A 14,915-nucleotide genomic window follows, 5' to 3' on the forward strand; every position below is an offset into this window, starting at 1 on the left:
TTTTATTTCCAGGAGGGTTTGGAATCATAAGGAAAAAACTAAAACAGAAAATTTCAATGACTTCATTAGCAACAATGCTTTCATTCAACTAACACTGAGATGAGAGCTTTCCATAAGCCAGGTAATTTTTTCATTGTTTCTTTTTAACTTTAGCTATTTCTGTAGGTCTATAAAAAATCTCATTATTTTTCTTTTTCATATAGAGATATAACTTACCTAAAGTAATTTGCAAAAATCTTAAGTGAACAACTTGCTGACTTTTCAATAGGTAGACATGTGTGCAACCACTAACATCACCCCTGCAGGTTCCTTCATGCCCCTTCCCAGTCAGCATTCCCCTCTCAGATGCAACAATTTCTCTAGCTTCTATATTAGCATATATTAGTTTTGCCTGTTCTTGAACTTATCCTACATAATAAAATGGTAATATGTAAATTACCATCACTCCGCTAGGATTGGGCCAGCAGGAGGCGCAGGGGGCGGGACTCAGGGTGGCCGGGGTAGCTGATTGGGCCAGCAGGACGCTGGCCAGTGGCACCGCGAGCTCAGCGTCTGTGTCATGGCTGCCCCGGAGGCTTTCGGAAGGCCTGGTGCACCGGCGGACAGACAGCCAGCCGGCTCCCCCGCGATCAAAAGCCAAAGCGGGGGAGCTGTCTGTCTGTCTGCGCCGGCGCAAGGCCTTCCGAAAGCCTCCGCGGAGCTGGAGGCTTTCGGAAGGCCTGGGGCACCGGCGGACAGCCAGCCAGCCGGCTCCCCCGCGATCAAAAGCCAAAGCGGGGGAGCTGTCTGTCTGTCTGCGCCGGCGCAAGGCCTTCCGAAAGCCTCCGCGGAGCTGGAGGCTTTCGGAAGGCCTGGGGCACCGGCGGACAGACACACAGCCGGCTCCCCCGCGATCAAAAGCCAAAGCGGGGGAGCTGTCTGTCTGTCTGCGCCGGCGCAAGGCCTTTCGAAAGCCTCCGCCGCGCGGGAGGCTTTCGGAAGGCCTAGGGCACCAGCGGACAGACAGCCAGCTGGTACACCAGGTGCATGATTAAATCATGCACTGGGCCTCTAGTATTTACATAAATAAAATCATAGAGGTTTTGTTCTTTTATGTCTGGCTTCTTTTGCTCAAAAATAATGGCCAAATGCTTTTTAAGAAATCACAGTATATAGCTGACCCTTGAACAACACAGGGGCACTGACCTCCTGCGTAGTCAAAAATCTATGTACAACTTCTGACTCCCCAAAATCTTAACTACTAAAAGCCTACTGCTGACCGGAAGCCTTACTAATAACATAGTCAGTTAACACATATTTTGCCCGTTAGATGTGTTATATACTGTATTCTTACAATAAAGTAAGCTAGAGAAAGTAAAATGTTAAGAAAAGCAGCCCGGCCCCCATGGCTCAGTGGTTGAGCATCAACCTATGAACCAGGAAGACCTGGGCAGGGCATATGCCTGGGTTGCGGGCTCAATCCCCAGTGTGGGGCATGCAGGAGGCAGCCGATCAATGATATTCTCTCATCGTTGATGCTTCTATCTCTCTCTCCCTCTCTCTTCTTCTCTGAAATCTATAGATATACTTTTAAAAAAAAAGAAAATCATAAGAAAGAGAAAATACATTTGCAGTATTTATTGAAAAACTTGTATATAAATGGACCCGTGCAGCTCAAACCTGTGTTGTCCAAGGGTCAAATGTATTGTAATTCTTTGTTTGACTATCTCCTGTAGACATGAGGTCTTTGAAAGCAAAGATCATGTCTGACGCATAGCTGTATTCCCACTGCCTAGTACAGAACAGGACTCAATTAAGATTTGCTGAGTTCAGTACACAGGGCAGCATACAAGATGCAGAGAAGGAACCAGAGAGGAGAAGACTGTCCACCTAGAAAAACAGGTCCTGCTACACTAGCAGAAGGGTCTGCAATTGAGTCTCTCAGTTCACACTGTGCTGGTAGAGCTGAGCACCAGGTAAACAGGATTAGTCTGAAAACGCAGAGCTGTTATTTGGGAAGCATGTTTTATACTAAGAAAATAAATGGTTTTCCAATTCTCACTGCAGGGGTATTTTTAGCAACATGGCTGGCTAATGGCACATCTCTCCTTTTAAGCATAATCCTGCCAAACCCGAAATCAGCCTAACATAACACCTTCAGATGGGTGAGGGGTGAAGTGGAGAAAGAAGAACAAGGTTTCTGAGAGGCAAAATAAAAGCAAAATCACATACACCAGTACACACAATTTTAAGTCACTTTTCTAGGGAAAGAAAATGCCCCTACTAACCCTTGTCCAATCTTCTCAAACCGTGTATATTTCTTCTTAGGATCGCCCACACTCACTATGCTTCCTTTGAAAAAAAAACAGAGACCAGGAATCATTTTTTTTTTTTCTCAGATCAAGATACGAAACAGGCCCCATGTTTCTCCAAACCCTGGAGTTGGCAAAGGTACCTCCAATACCCAAAAACCATACTCTGGAGGGCCTAAGCTTTCCCCCGTAAGTTCCACCCAAAAGTTTCATCTCCTTACCCTTTTATTCATAGTAATCTTTCCATTTCTAAATTCCTAACAGCCACTTATTAATTTTTAATTAATTCATTCAATAAACATTTACTCATTTAATATGCTTGCTATGTGCCAAGCTCTATGTTGAGTGCTAGGAATAAAAAGATAGACGAGACAATTAAGACCGTCTCTGCTCTCAAGAAGCTCAATTTCCTGGAGGAGACAGACAAGCATAAAGTCCCATGAAAAAATAATAATCATTGTGCTAGACGGCAAAGGGGTACAGAAAGAGGTACAAAATACAGACTGGAAAGGCTTCAGATAGGAGTGATATGTGGACTGATTTTTACAGGGTAGATAAGAATTAGGGAGGGAAAGTTGAGAAGGGGTCACAGAAGGAAGTACATCAAGTGCCAAGAAAGAGGTACGAGAGAGGTCACTGAGTTTTACAATTTGTATTCCAGAGATGGTGAAACTGAGGCCCACAGAAGGGAAGATACTTCCTCCCAAGGTCACATAGCACCCTGGTGTCAGGGCTAAGATTAGGAGTTTGGTTTTCCGTCTCCCAGTCCAAAGTGCTTTCCACTAATACCAATTACTAAGACTTGGTACTTTTCATATACATTATCTCAAATTGCAAATGAGACTTGCAAATGAGACAGGTAGTAACATCCCTATTTAAAAGATAAGAAAGAGGCGGCCCAGAGAACAGCAGGAAATTGCCCTAGAACCAAGCAAGGCTGGGGCTTCAATCCTGTGTCCTTAACTAAGATGGCAGTCTGCTTCCCATAATTCTATGTTCTAGATATATTTTTTTAAACCTGGTTCAAAGAAAAAAGACTACATATAGGAACAAATAGATGACTGTGTAAGTAGCTTTTCTTATTTCATCAGTTTGTAAGGGCTCTGGGCAACCTTTAAGAGAGTGAATTTTTTTTTAAGTCGAACAAGTCCTGGCCGGTGGTTCAGTGGTTAGAGCATCAGCCAAGCACCAAAGCATCACGGGTTCAATTCCTGGTCAAGGGCACATACTTCGGTTACAGGTTCGATCCCCAGCCCCTGAGAGCCAGAGGCAGCATGCTCTAACTATAGGAACATAAGTCATGTTCTAACCCCAGCCCTGTCCTTTTCTGGTTGTATAATTTTGGGCAAGATGTTTAGCATCCCTGAGCATCCCTGAACTGCAAAAAAAAAAATGAGGATTATAATGTCTGCCTTCACAAGGCTAATATGAGGGATACATTTTTTTAAAATATATTTTATTGATTTTTTACAGAGAGGAAGGGAGAGGGACAGAGAGCCGGAAACATCGATGAAAGAGAAGCATGGATCAGCTGCCTCCTGCACACCCTCCTACTGGGGATGTGCCTGCAACCAAGGTACATGCCCTTGACCGGAACCGAACCTGGGACCCTTCAGTCTCCAGGCCGACGCTCTATCCACTGAGCCAAACCAGCCAGGGCAGGGATACATTTTTTAAAAAAATCAAGAAAATACCTTGCTTGCCATTTGGTACATAGTACAAGCTCACAAAATGTTACTTTCCCTTCCCTCTTTTCCTACAACCAAGATGGCAGATCTGTCTTCTCCTAGGGTCAATGACAAACATACAAATAATTAATTTTAAAAATCAATCACAGCACTCTTTCCCACCACATGTAGACAAGGCATCAAGCCTTTGTCAATACAACATTATAGACTATTCACTAGATAAAAGCTATTTATCATCTACTAGTACAGAGGTCGGCAAACTCATTAGTCAACAGAGCCAAATATCAACAGTACAACGATTGAAATTCCTTTTGAGAGCCAAATTTTTTAAACTTAAACTTCTTCTAACGCCACTTCTTCAAAATAGACTCGCCCAGGCTGTGGTATTTTGTGGAAGAGCCACACTCAAGGAGCCAAAGAGCCTCATGTGGCTCGCAAGCCGCAGTTTGCCGACCACGGTACTAGTATATAACCCATGCCTAAGGGTGAGAGATACCTAGATCCTGAAGTGAGCTATCCGCATTCTCTCTCATCACATTCCCATCTTAATGTGGCATCCAATCAGAGCTAGTGACTCGGAGGAGGTGGGAACAAGGGTAGGGTGAAGAGAAGCACAGTTTGTGGCTAAGATATCAAGCACAGCTAGCCAGCCACATAAAGCAAGCCTAGGACAGAGATCTTGATAGCAACAAAATTCTGTCTTTGTGCTCAACCAATCATATAGCAGAGGAAGGTTCAGAAAGCTACAAAGTGCTTACGTAATTTCTCCAAGATCTCTTCATCAGACATTTTAGGCTTCTTCTTCTGCTTCTCAGTATTCCGGGTCAGAGCATCTGGAGGAGTGGTGTTACTCTCCGTAGGTGAAATGGGAGATGTAGCCACATCCCGTGTTGGAGTAACAGGAAGTGGTTCGATCACAGACCGTGTGTAGACCTGCATTGTTGGTATAAGAATTTGACAAGGCCAGCCTCTGTTAGCATAGGGAAGCTCAGGAGCCTCTCGTAAATGTGCGTTAGAACATCCACAGAAAAACAAATCCCAGCAAACTCATTCGTTCTCCCAGGTCAAAGTCTATGTCCCTCCTCCTCCTCTGCGCCAGGCCCATCCTCTGTGGTTGGAATGGCCTTCCTTGCTCTCAGTATACACGGCAAGGGTTAGTGAGGGTCTGAACCATGAAGATATTCAATACAGGTTAGACAACTCTCAACAGAAATGATTTAAAGGAAATTCTATCATGGAATGGGGATCCCCTTCATCTCAAAATTCTATTCTTTCCCAAGCTGAAATGAATATCTTGTATTTGCAGAGCATTTTGCACTAATACGATACAACATTATCTCTTTTGAGCTGCTCCCTCTTTAAATCCTGAACGCTTGCAGAGAAGGAACTACAATTGTTCTTTGCTGAAGAAGCAGTAGGATGTAGTCATGTAGACCACAGACTCGAGAATCTGACTGCCTGGGCTTAAATCCCAACTCTTACTTTTACCATATGTATGACCTTGGGCAGGTTACTTAGCTTCTCTGTGCTTCAGTTTCCTCATTATCAATGGTGATACTAATGATACCTATTTTATAGGGTTGTTGTAGGAATAAATTAATTAACACGTGAAATTATTAAAATCATACCCAACAGATACTGAGCTTTTAAAATTTTGCTAATTCTATTATATTTCCTATTCATTTACTGAGAATCCACTCTTTGCCTGGCTGTACAAAATGTTGCCCCATCTTCTTGTGAATTAAATCTTGTGAAAATGTTATATGTCATTTAAAAATGAGCAAACTGCCCTAACCTGTTTGGCTCAGTGGATAGAGCATTGGCCTGCGGACTGGGGGGTCCCAGGTTCGATTCTGGTCAAGGGCATGTACCTTGGTTGCGGGCACATCCCCGGTGGGAGGTGTGCAGGAGGCAGCTGATCGATGTTTCTCTTTCATTGATGTTTCTGGCTCTCTATCCCTCTCCCTTCCTCTCGGTAAAAAATCAATAAAATATATATATTTTTAAAAATGAGCAAACTATATACTATTGAGGATTAGATAATTTATACTCTCTTTCCCAGAAGATCACTTTAGGCATTTATCAGATTTTTTTCATAAAAATATCACAACTATATTTTGGCTAGTCTATAAGCTCTCTGAAGACAGTGAATGTGTCATTCATCCCTGAGTTCCTGTATCTAAGCAGTTCCTAACAAAAAGCATGCATTTAGATACATGTTTCATGAATAAATACTAAATGGGATTCTTCAGCTGGATCTTGAAGGACAGACAGGACTTTAATAGGTGCAAATGGGAGAGAACTTAAGTAAAGACACTGAGACCAGAGACTAGAGCTTCTTTCCTGACTTCTAGCGTAATGACTTCTTCATTTTCTATCTTCTACCTATAGACAAAGGATATCCCTAGCACCTCAGGCCTGTACTTCCACGCTCTGTCATTTTTTTTTTTTTTTCAAATAGAGGGAGAGAGAGAAAAAAACAGCAATGATGAGATTAATTGATCAGCTAACTCCACATGCCCCACACTGGGGATCGAGCCTGCAACCAGGACATATGCCCTGACTGGTTCATGGGTCGACACTCACTGAGCCACACCGGCTGGGCATGCCTTGTCCTTCTTGTTTGGTTCTCTGAATTTTAAAAGCTCACTGAGGGTACAAACCCTGCCTTTTCCTTCTCTAATAGTCTCCTTGTCTGGCTCTCAGCACAGACCTGCACACACAAAAAGGCCACTGTGCTATGGTGGAAAGCAGCCTGGATTTAGAATAAATTACCTGCTTTCAATCCTGGCTCTTTTAGTTACTAAGAGACTTTAGGTAGCTCAATTTACCTTTCCAAATCTCAGCTTCTTTTTCTATAAATTGGGAATCATCAGTGCCTTTATAGAAACGATTGCTATGGGGACCTACCGCAAGGGTGATTCCACAGATTATAAATCCTTATCCTAAAAGGTCATCTAATCCCCTTCAATTTCCTCCACAGCATCTCCCACAATCAGCCAACCAACTTCTGCTTAAACACCTCCCTGAATGCTTAACCCAAAGGCAGCCTTTTTTGTACTACCACAGAGTTTAAGCCCTAGATTGTTCTTTTGTTACAAAGCTCTTGTCATAATAAAAAGTCCAAGTTAAAAATATATATATACCAGCAGAGTATCATCTGATAATAGGTCAATGCTCACTGAAGCTAAATTAAGTAAAAGGCATGAACCCCTGTTGTCAAAGAGAGGGCAGAAGGACTGTGGCTATTCTGAGAAGGAAGAACCTCCTAGGAAGTTAAATAAAAATCACTGCCAATATCAGGCATCCGGATATCCAGCATATTAATAGCACTAACGTATTTATCGACTCTCTTGGGTCTTTCAGTATCATCGATGATGTTCTAAGAGGCTGTATGCTGTGCATTTAACAGAGAAGAAAAGATCTGCAGCCGGCTAATTTGTTGCTTCCCGGGAGACTGGAATCATTTATGTTAGTCCTGCACTAAACAACATCAATTCTGTATATCTTCCTGTCTGTGGAGAACAGACTAAGTTAACGAGGGGCTTGGGTTGGTATAAACACCAATTATTTAGGACACTTTGGGGCTATCTGCAAACCCATGATAAATATATATACGACTTATTGTCTTTAATTATAAAGAAAGTACCTTTCAATCAAATTGGTTCAGTGATCTCACCAACGCCTAAGTCTAAGGACCACTACCCGAGTATAAAACCTCTAGGCCCCGAACATCAGCCTCCTCCCTCCCCTTCCAAACTTTAATAAATCACGTCCCCAAAGACTCACGGATTTTGTGTGCTCTGGGCGTGGAGCAATCACTGGAGGTGGGGTAGCATCATCATCATCGTCTTCATCTTCTGAGACAGGAGGCACTGCGGGGGTCTCAGACACAGTCTTCACATTCTGTACAGTGGAGAAAAAGCCAGATTCATCAGGTCCAGCCTTAAGATACAGGATCAAAATCTCCCCACCCCTCACCAAAGAAACCTCATCCTGACACCCCTTCTGAAACCCACATCAGCCTCCAAGCTCTTCACCTTTGTGCAGCCAGTCAGGAACTCGGCCGGCTTCCCTCTCTTTCAGTTACCACTATCCACTCAGTCCCTTTCTCCCATCCAAAGCTAACTGGGGACTGGGAAGCCAGGTGACAGCTCTTCTACCTGCCTTCCCCAATCCAGACCCTGAAGACAAGCACGTAGCTCCTTCTTCGTCTATAAATTTTACTCTCCACCCTGAACAGGTAATAAAATACAAAATGTAGGGAAGGGATGAGAAGTTTGGAATTCTACCAAGTTTATCATTACATTCCTTACTCCTTTCTGATATGGCTAATGGAAATCCAGACAGGCACTTGCCTCTCCTTTTCCTTTCCTTATCAAAAGCTATCACACACCCAGTATGTCCACAGGTGCCCTCGCCTCAACCTGAAGATACAGAACCTCAGGAGCCCCTTGTCTCGAGAGAACAATGAGTTTCTCCCAAGACTGGCTACTATCCATTTCACTGGTCCTGGAATGAACCTCACCAGCATGACTAATTGGATCTGCTATAATCTCAGCAACATGATTTTCACATGCAAACTGTAACAAAGCTGGGCCAAGAACAGCATGTTTGGGGGCAGGTCCAGGCAAAAATATCATACCATTGCTGTTTATACCACAGATTTGAGAGACAAAATAGCTCCAAAACCTGAGATGTTTGATGGAGATTAAATGATCACAGCATAGGACCCAAGAGGCAATAGAGATATTTTAATACATATAGACATGATTCAACAGTTTCAGATATTTTCAGGGCACCTACTTTGTGCTCAGTAAGATACCATGATGGATACTGTTGACATAAAGATACAAAGATGAAAAGGGTGGTCCATGTCCTGAAGCAGCTCATCATCGAATAGAGGAGACAGAGGGTGAGTTCCCCTTTTGCCTGCCATTTGGGGCCTCTAGAGAGAGGACAGTAGGGAGTCAGAATGACAGGGGATAGGTGGAAAAACTTACCGAGAGGAATACGAGACTAGAGCTACTGTTACCGTGTGGCAGGCTGGCCTTTACCACATGTGACATACTAAGGTACTGGGCATAACTTAAAAACTTTCAGTGCCAGGCACATGTAAGCAACAAGCTTTGTGTCACCATCAGCAATGAATTTATCCCTTTGGTCTCAAGTTTTATCACTTGAGGAATGTGGAGAAAAGTAGTAGAATAATTATAATAAGTCACTTTCAGTCCTACAATCCAATAGAGCAGTGGTCAGCAAACTGCAGCTCGCAAGCCACGTGCGGCTCTTTGGCCCCTTGAGTGTGGCTCTTCCACAAAATACCACATGCGGGCGCACACATACAGTGCGATTGAAACTTCGTGGCCCATGAGCAGAAGTCGGTTTTCGGCTCTCAAAAGAAATTTCATTCGTTGTATTGTTGATATTTGGCTCTGTTGACTAATGAGTTTGCCGACCACTGCAATAGAGGTTCTTTCCCTGTCAAAATGAATATACATATATATTTATATTTTGGGGGGGATGCTAATCCTCACCCAAGGATATTTTTTCCATTGATTTTTTTTTTCTTAGAGAAAGTGAAAGAGATGGAGGAAGGGGGAGAAAGAGAGAAAAAGAGAGAAACATCAATTGGCTGCCTCCTGCTCGAGCCACAACCCAGGGCTGGGGATCGGATTGGACCTGCAACCCAGGTATGCAACTTTGACCGGGAATCAAACCTGAGACCCTTCAGTCCACAGGCCGAATCTCTAATCACTGAGCAACACTGGCCAGGGCTCAAAACATATATTTTGATATTTTTCTATTCTAATTTCTTTATATATATAATTGATTTTTTACAGAGAGGAAGGGAGAGGGAGGGTTAGAAACACTGATGAGAAAGAAACATCAATCAGCTGCCTCCTGCACACCCCCTACTGGGGATTTGCCCGCACCCAAGGTACATGCCCTTGACCAGAATCGAACCTGCAACCCTTCAGTCCGCAGGCCGACGCTCTATCCACTGAGCCAAACCGATTAGGGCTATACTAATTTCTTTCCTACCCACTATTCCTCTCAACAAACTTTAACCAGAAACCCAAAATGGGAATTAAGTTGGCTGCCTCTTCACATAGGTTGTTGCCTTGGGGCACCCTGATGCATACTATAAACACTAGGTTTGTTTGCTCTCTAAAACTCTGTAGAGAAGGAGATTTCATCATCTTCCTTAGCAACATTTTGTTTTCCCAGGGGGAAGCTTTGGGTGGTAGTATTCACAACTATCAGAATCAAGAGCTGTAGGTTTTTGTCCCAAATTTTTATTTCTTATCCCTGTGTCCTTGGGTAAAGCTGTTCTACTCTAAGCCACACGTTTCTCGTCTCTAAAATGGGGATAATGACAGCAGCTCTCTGCCTCCCTAGTTGGATGTGCATTTTAGTCTAAACTAACAACATCTTGGAGGATAAAAAAGAATTCTTAGAAATTAAAATTCTTAGAGGGCCCTTAGGAGGATGAAATGAAGTGAGGTGAGTATAAGAACTCTTTGTAAACAGTAAGGAGCTAGGAAGATATAAGGAATCAATTAAATTATCATTCTGTCTAATAACCACAAACCTCTGTTTTTTAAAAAAGCCAGTGATTTTAACTCATTCATTCATTCATTCATTCACTGACTACTAGGCTCTCTTCGACAGTTCGGGGCTATACTAAAGAACAAAATAAAGCCCCTGGTCTATGCCTTACATTTTAGAAGAGGAAACAGTCAAAATTAACCATTTCAGGTAGTAGTAATAAGATAGTCTATGAGAGTAGAGATTGGTTGCGAGTAGGGAACTATTACTTTGAACAGAATACAGTACTCATGAAAATTATTCTAATGAGAAGTCATATAAGCAGTGGCTTGAATGAACTGAGAGAACAAGCCAGGGACTCACTGGGGAAAAGAATATTCCTGGCAGAAGGAAGAATTCAATGATTTTAACAAATTTTTAGAGTTGTGTGGTCATCACCATAATCTAGTTTTCTGTTTGTTTGTTTGTTTGTTTGTTTGTTGGTGAGTAACACTACAGAAGAATCCAACTGGACCATCTGGAGAAGCACCCCGTTTTGTCTTTAGAATGTAGGCCAGTCAGATCCAGAGAAGAATCTCCTAATCTCCTGCTTTAAGAATAAAAGTTTGACTACTAGTATTCTAGGAGCCTCGTTAACAAAGAGGGTGAGCACGCGGTATGCATATACTCACTTAATTACCCTGGTTTTGGTATGATACTCTTCTATTTCACTGTGTCTGACATCCTATCCAGAAAACCTTGGTTTTACCTTCTCCAGAGAATAAACCGCCAGTTTTCTGCTAGGGCAGGGAAGGACAATCAATCACTCAATGGCGTAAAGTAGAGGAAGAGATTTAGGCATCTAACTGCATCTTAAATAACTTTAATTGCATCTGTCATTAGTTCTCTCCCCGCCCACTCCCCTTCATCTCCAGTTTCAGAAGTGCTACCAATTCCTGAGCCTTTTGAGGATTCTGCGGTCTAGGTATACAGGTCAGCTTTGCCCACTGTCAGCTTTGGATTCAGGCTCCGGGCATCAAATACTGTTACTGCCTCCTATTTTGCTGCTCTTTCCTCTTTCCCTGTTCTCTCCATCCTTCTGGGTTTAATGCCTTTAAAAGATCATTCCTTTATTATAGTTCTAGTGAGATTTCAATAAATAGATGCCTATGTTCAATCTGCCATCTTTACTAGGCATTCCTGAGGAATGTTTCACTTTTAACTCCTTTTATTTCTATACTAGAAGCCCGGTGCACGAAATTCGTGCACGGCGGGGGGTTGTCCCTCAGCCCAGCCTGTACCCTCTCCAATCTGGGACTCCTGGAGGAATGTCCGACTGCCCGTTTAGGCCCGATCCCACCCTGGGCCTAAACGGGCAGTCGGACATCCCTCTCACAATCCAGGACTGCTGGCTCCCAACTGCTTGCCTGCCTGCCTTCCTGATTGCCCCTAACCGCTTCTGCCTGCCAGCCTGATCACCCCCTAACCACTCCGCTGCCAGCCTGGTTGATGCTTAACTGCTCCCCTGCCAGCCTGTTTGCCCCCAACTTCCCTCCTCTGCCAGCCTGGTCACCCCTAACTGCCCTCTCCTGCAGGGTTGGTCACCTCCAACTGCCCTCCCTTGCAAGCCTGGTCCCTCTCAACTGCCCTCCCTTGCAGGCCTGGTCCCTCTCAACTGCCCTCCCTTGCAGGCCTGGTCCCTCACAACTGCCCTCCCTTGCAGACCGGGTGCCTCCCAACTGCCCTCTCCTGCTGGCCATCTTGAGGTGGCCATCTTGTGTCCACATGGGGGCAGGATCTTTGACCACATGGGGGCAGCTATATTGTGTGTTGGAGTGACGGTCAATCTGTATATTACTCTTTTATTAGATAGGATAGAGGCCTGGTGCATGGGTGGGGGCCAGCTGGTTTGCCCTGAAGGGTGTCACAGATAAGGGTGGGGTTCCCTTGGGGTGTGGGGCGGCCTGAGCGAGGGGCCTGTGGTGGTTTGCAGGCGGGCCACGCCCCCTGGCAACCCAAGTGGAGGCCCTGGTATCTGGAATTTATTTTCCTTCTACAATTGAAACTTTGTAGCCTGGGACGGCAGCCATTTCTGTGGCAGTTAATTCACCTTCTACAATTGAAACTTTGTAGCCTTAAGCGGGTGAGCCCGGCCAGGGTGTGCGGAAAGCTTTGCTTCCCCTGTTGCCGCCAGCAACCCTGGCCTGCTCTCTCAAGCTCCATTCTGCAGCCATTTGTTTGAATTTGTTTACCTTCTATAATTGAAACTTTGTAGCTTGAGTGGAGGCTTAGGCCTGCAACAGCTATGGAAAGCTTGGCTTGCTCTGTTACCTGGGAAACCTTGCTCTCTGTGGCTGTAGCCATCTTGGATTGGGGTTAATTTGCATACTCGCCCTGATTGGCTGGTGGGCGTGGCTTGGCTGGTGGGCGTGGCTTATGTAGCGGAGTGATGGTTAATTTGCATATTACCATTTTATTAGAGAGGATTATTTTAAATGTATAATGTGAATTGACTGGCTTTACATATAATTTTTAAATTTTACTTTTAAAACACTGCTTTACTGAGTTATTATTTACATACCATAAAATTCACCCACATAATTTCAATGATTTTATTAATTTTATAAGCTTGTGCAACAATTGCCACAATCTAGTCTCAGAACATCCCCATCACCCCCAAAAAGTTCTCCTGTGCCTTTCATAGGTCATTCAAGCTCCTATGTCCAGCCCTAAAAAACCACAGATCTTCTTTCTGTCTGTATAAATGTACCTTTTCTAGACATTTTATAGGGTTTAATCTCCAAAATTTACAGGGAACTCATACAACTTAACAAAAGGAAGATAAACAATCCAATCAAAAAATGGGCAAAGGACCTAAATAGACACTTTTTGAAAGAGGACATACAGAAGGCCAAGAGACATATGAAAACATGCTCAAAGTCACTAATCATCCAAGAGATGCAAATCAAAACAACAATGAGGTGCCATCTCACACCTGTCAGAATGGCTATCATCAACAAATGGACAAACGACAAGTGCTGGCGAGGATGTGGAGAAAAAGGACCCTTATACACAGCTGGTGGGAATGCAGACTGGTACAGCCATTGTGGAAAACAGTATGGAGTTTCCTCAAAAAATTAAAAATGGAACTCCCATTTGACCCAGTAATCCCACTTCTAGGACTGTATCCCAAGAAATCAGAAACACCAATCAGAAAGGATATATGCACCCCTATGTTCATAGCAGCACAATTTACAATAGCTAAGATTTGGAAACAGCCTAAGTGCCCATCAGCAGATGAGTGGATTAAAAAACTGGTACATCTGCATAATGGAATACTACGCTGCTGCAAAAAAGGAGCTCTTACCATTCGCAACAGCATGGATGGACGTGAAGAGCATTATGCTAAGGGAAATAAGCCAGTTGGAGAAAGATAAATATCACATGATCTCACTCATTTGTGGTATCTAATGAACAACATAAACTGATGAACAAAAATAGAGCCAGAGACATAGAAGCATCGAACAGTCAGTCCAACCTAAGAGGGAAGGCAGGGGGGAAGGGGTGGTTATGCATGCATATGAGCATAACCAACGGACACAGACAATAGGGGGGTGGGAATGGTCAGGTTGAGGTCGATGGAGGAAAAAGGAGATTTATGTAATAATTTAAAGAATTTTTAAAAAAAGAAAATAACACAATAATTAATAAATAATACAAGAATAAAAAATAAAATAAAACAAATAAAAGGACTCATACAACATACAGTCTTTTGTATATAGCTTATTTTAGTTAGCATAAAGTTTGCAAGGTTCATCCAAATTGTGATCTTATCAGTACTACATTGCTTTTTGTCTAACTAAGAGTCCATTGTATTGATATAATACTTTTTTTTAAATCCATTCATCAATTGATGGGCATTTGAGTTGTTTCCCTTTGGGGCTATTATGAATAATGCTCATATGAACATTCATGCACCCATTTCTGTGTGAATGTATGTTTTCATTTCTATTGGATATGTACTTAGGAGTGGAATTGCGAGGTCAGATGGTAACTCTATGCTTATCCTTTTGAGAAACTGCCAGACTGTTCTCCACAGAGGCTGCCCCATTGTACACTCCCACCTGCAATTATGAGGGTTCCAATTTCTTCCTTTGATTATTTTTCACTCTAACGCCTCGGTTCTCTGAATCTTCTTGAATCTCCTTGCCTAAACCCCCTGTGTCCTTTATTCTCGATTTTCCATCTTTTTTATAGTTTATATCATTAATGTACCCTTAGATGTATTTGGCTTTTAATCCTTGTGAATTTATTTATTCAATAATATTTTTTAATTTCTAAGAATTATTTTTTATCCTCTAAGATGTTGTTAGTTTAGACTAAAATGCACATCAAACTGTACCAA

The 14,915-nt window shown here is 43.0% G+C and overlaps 1 protein-coding gene across 3 annotated transcripts in view; it reads right to left on the reverse strand.

The window, feature by feature from the left end:
• Window positions 1-14,915, reverse strand: part of PAK1 (p21 (RAC1) activated kinase 1) — a 123,912-nt gene that overhangs the window by 18,308 nt on the left and 90,689 nt on the right. For all 3 annotated transcript variants that reach the window (XM_079788626.1, XM_079788624.1, XM_079788625.1), the window contains exons 6-8: window positions 7,769-7,885; window positions 4,738-4,912; window positions 2,268-2,331 (exon numbers count right to left, since the gene is read on the reverse strand). In XM_079788626.1, the coding sequence (XP_079644752.1) occupies window positions 2,268-2,331; window positions 4,738-4,912; window positions 7,769-7,885 (356 nt within the window). The remainder of the gene's footprint in view (window positions 1-2,267; window positions 2,332-4,737; window positions 4,913-7,768; window positions 7,886-14,915) is intronic.

The sequence above is a fragment of the Cnephaeus nilssonii genome (genome assembly GCF_951640355.1).
Source record: "Cnephaeus nilssonii genome assembly, chromosome: 13".
NCBI classification, from domain to species: Eukaryota; Metazoa; Chordata; class Mammalia; order Chiroptera; family Vespertilionidae; genus Cnephaeus; species Cnephaeus nilssonii.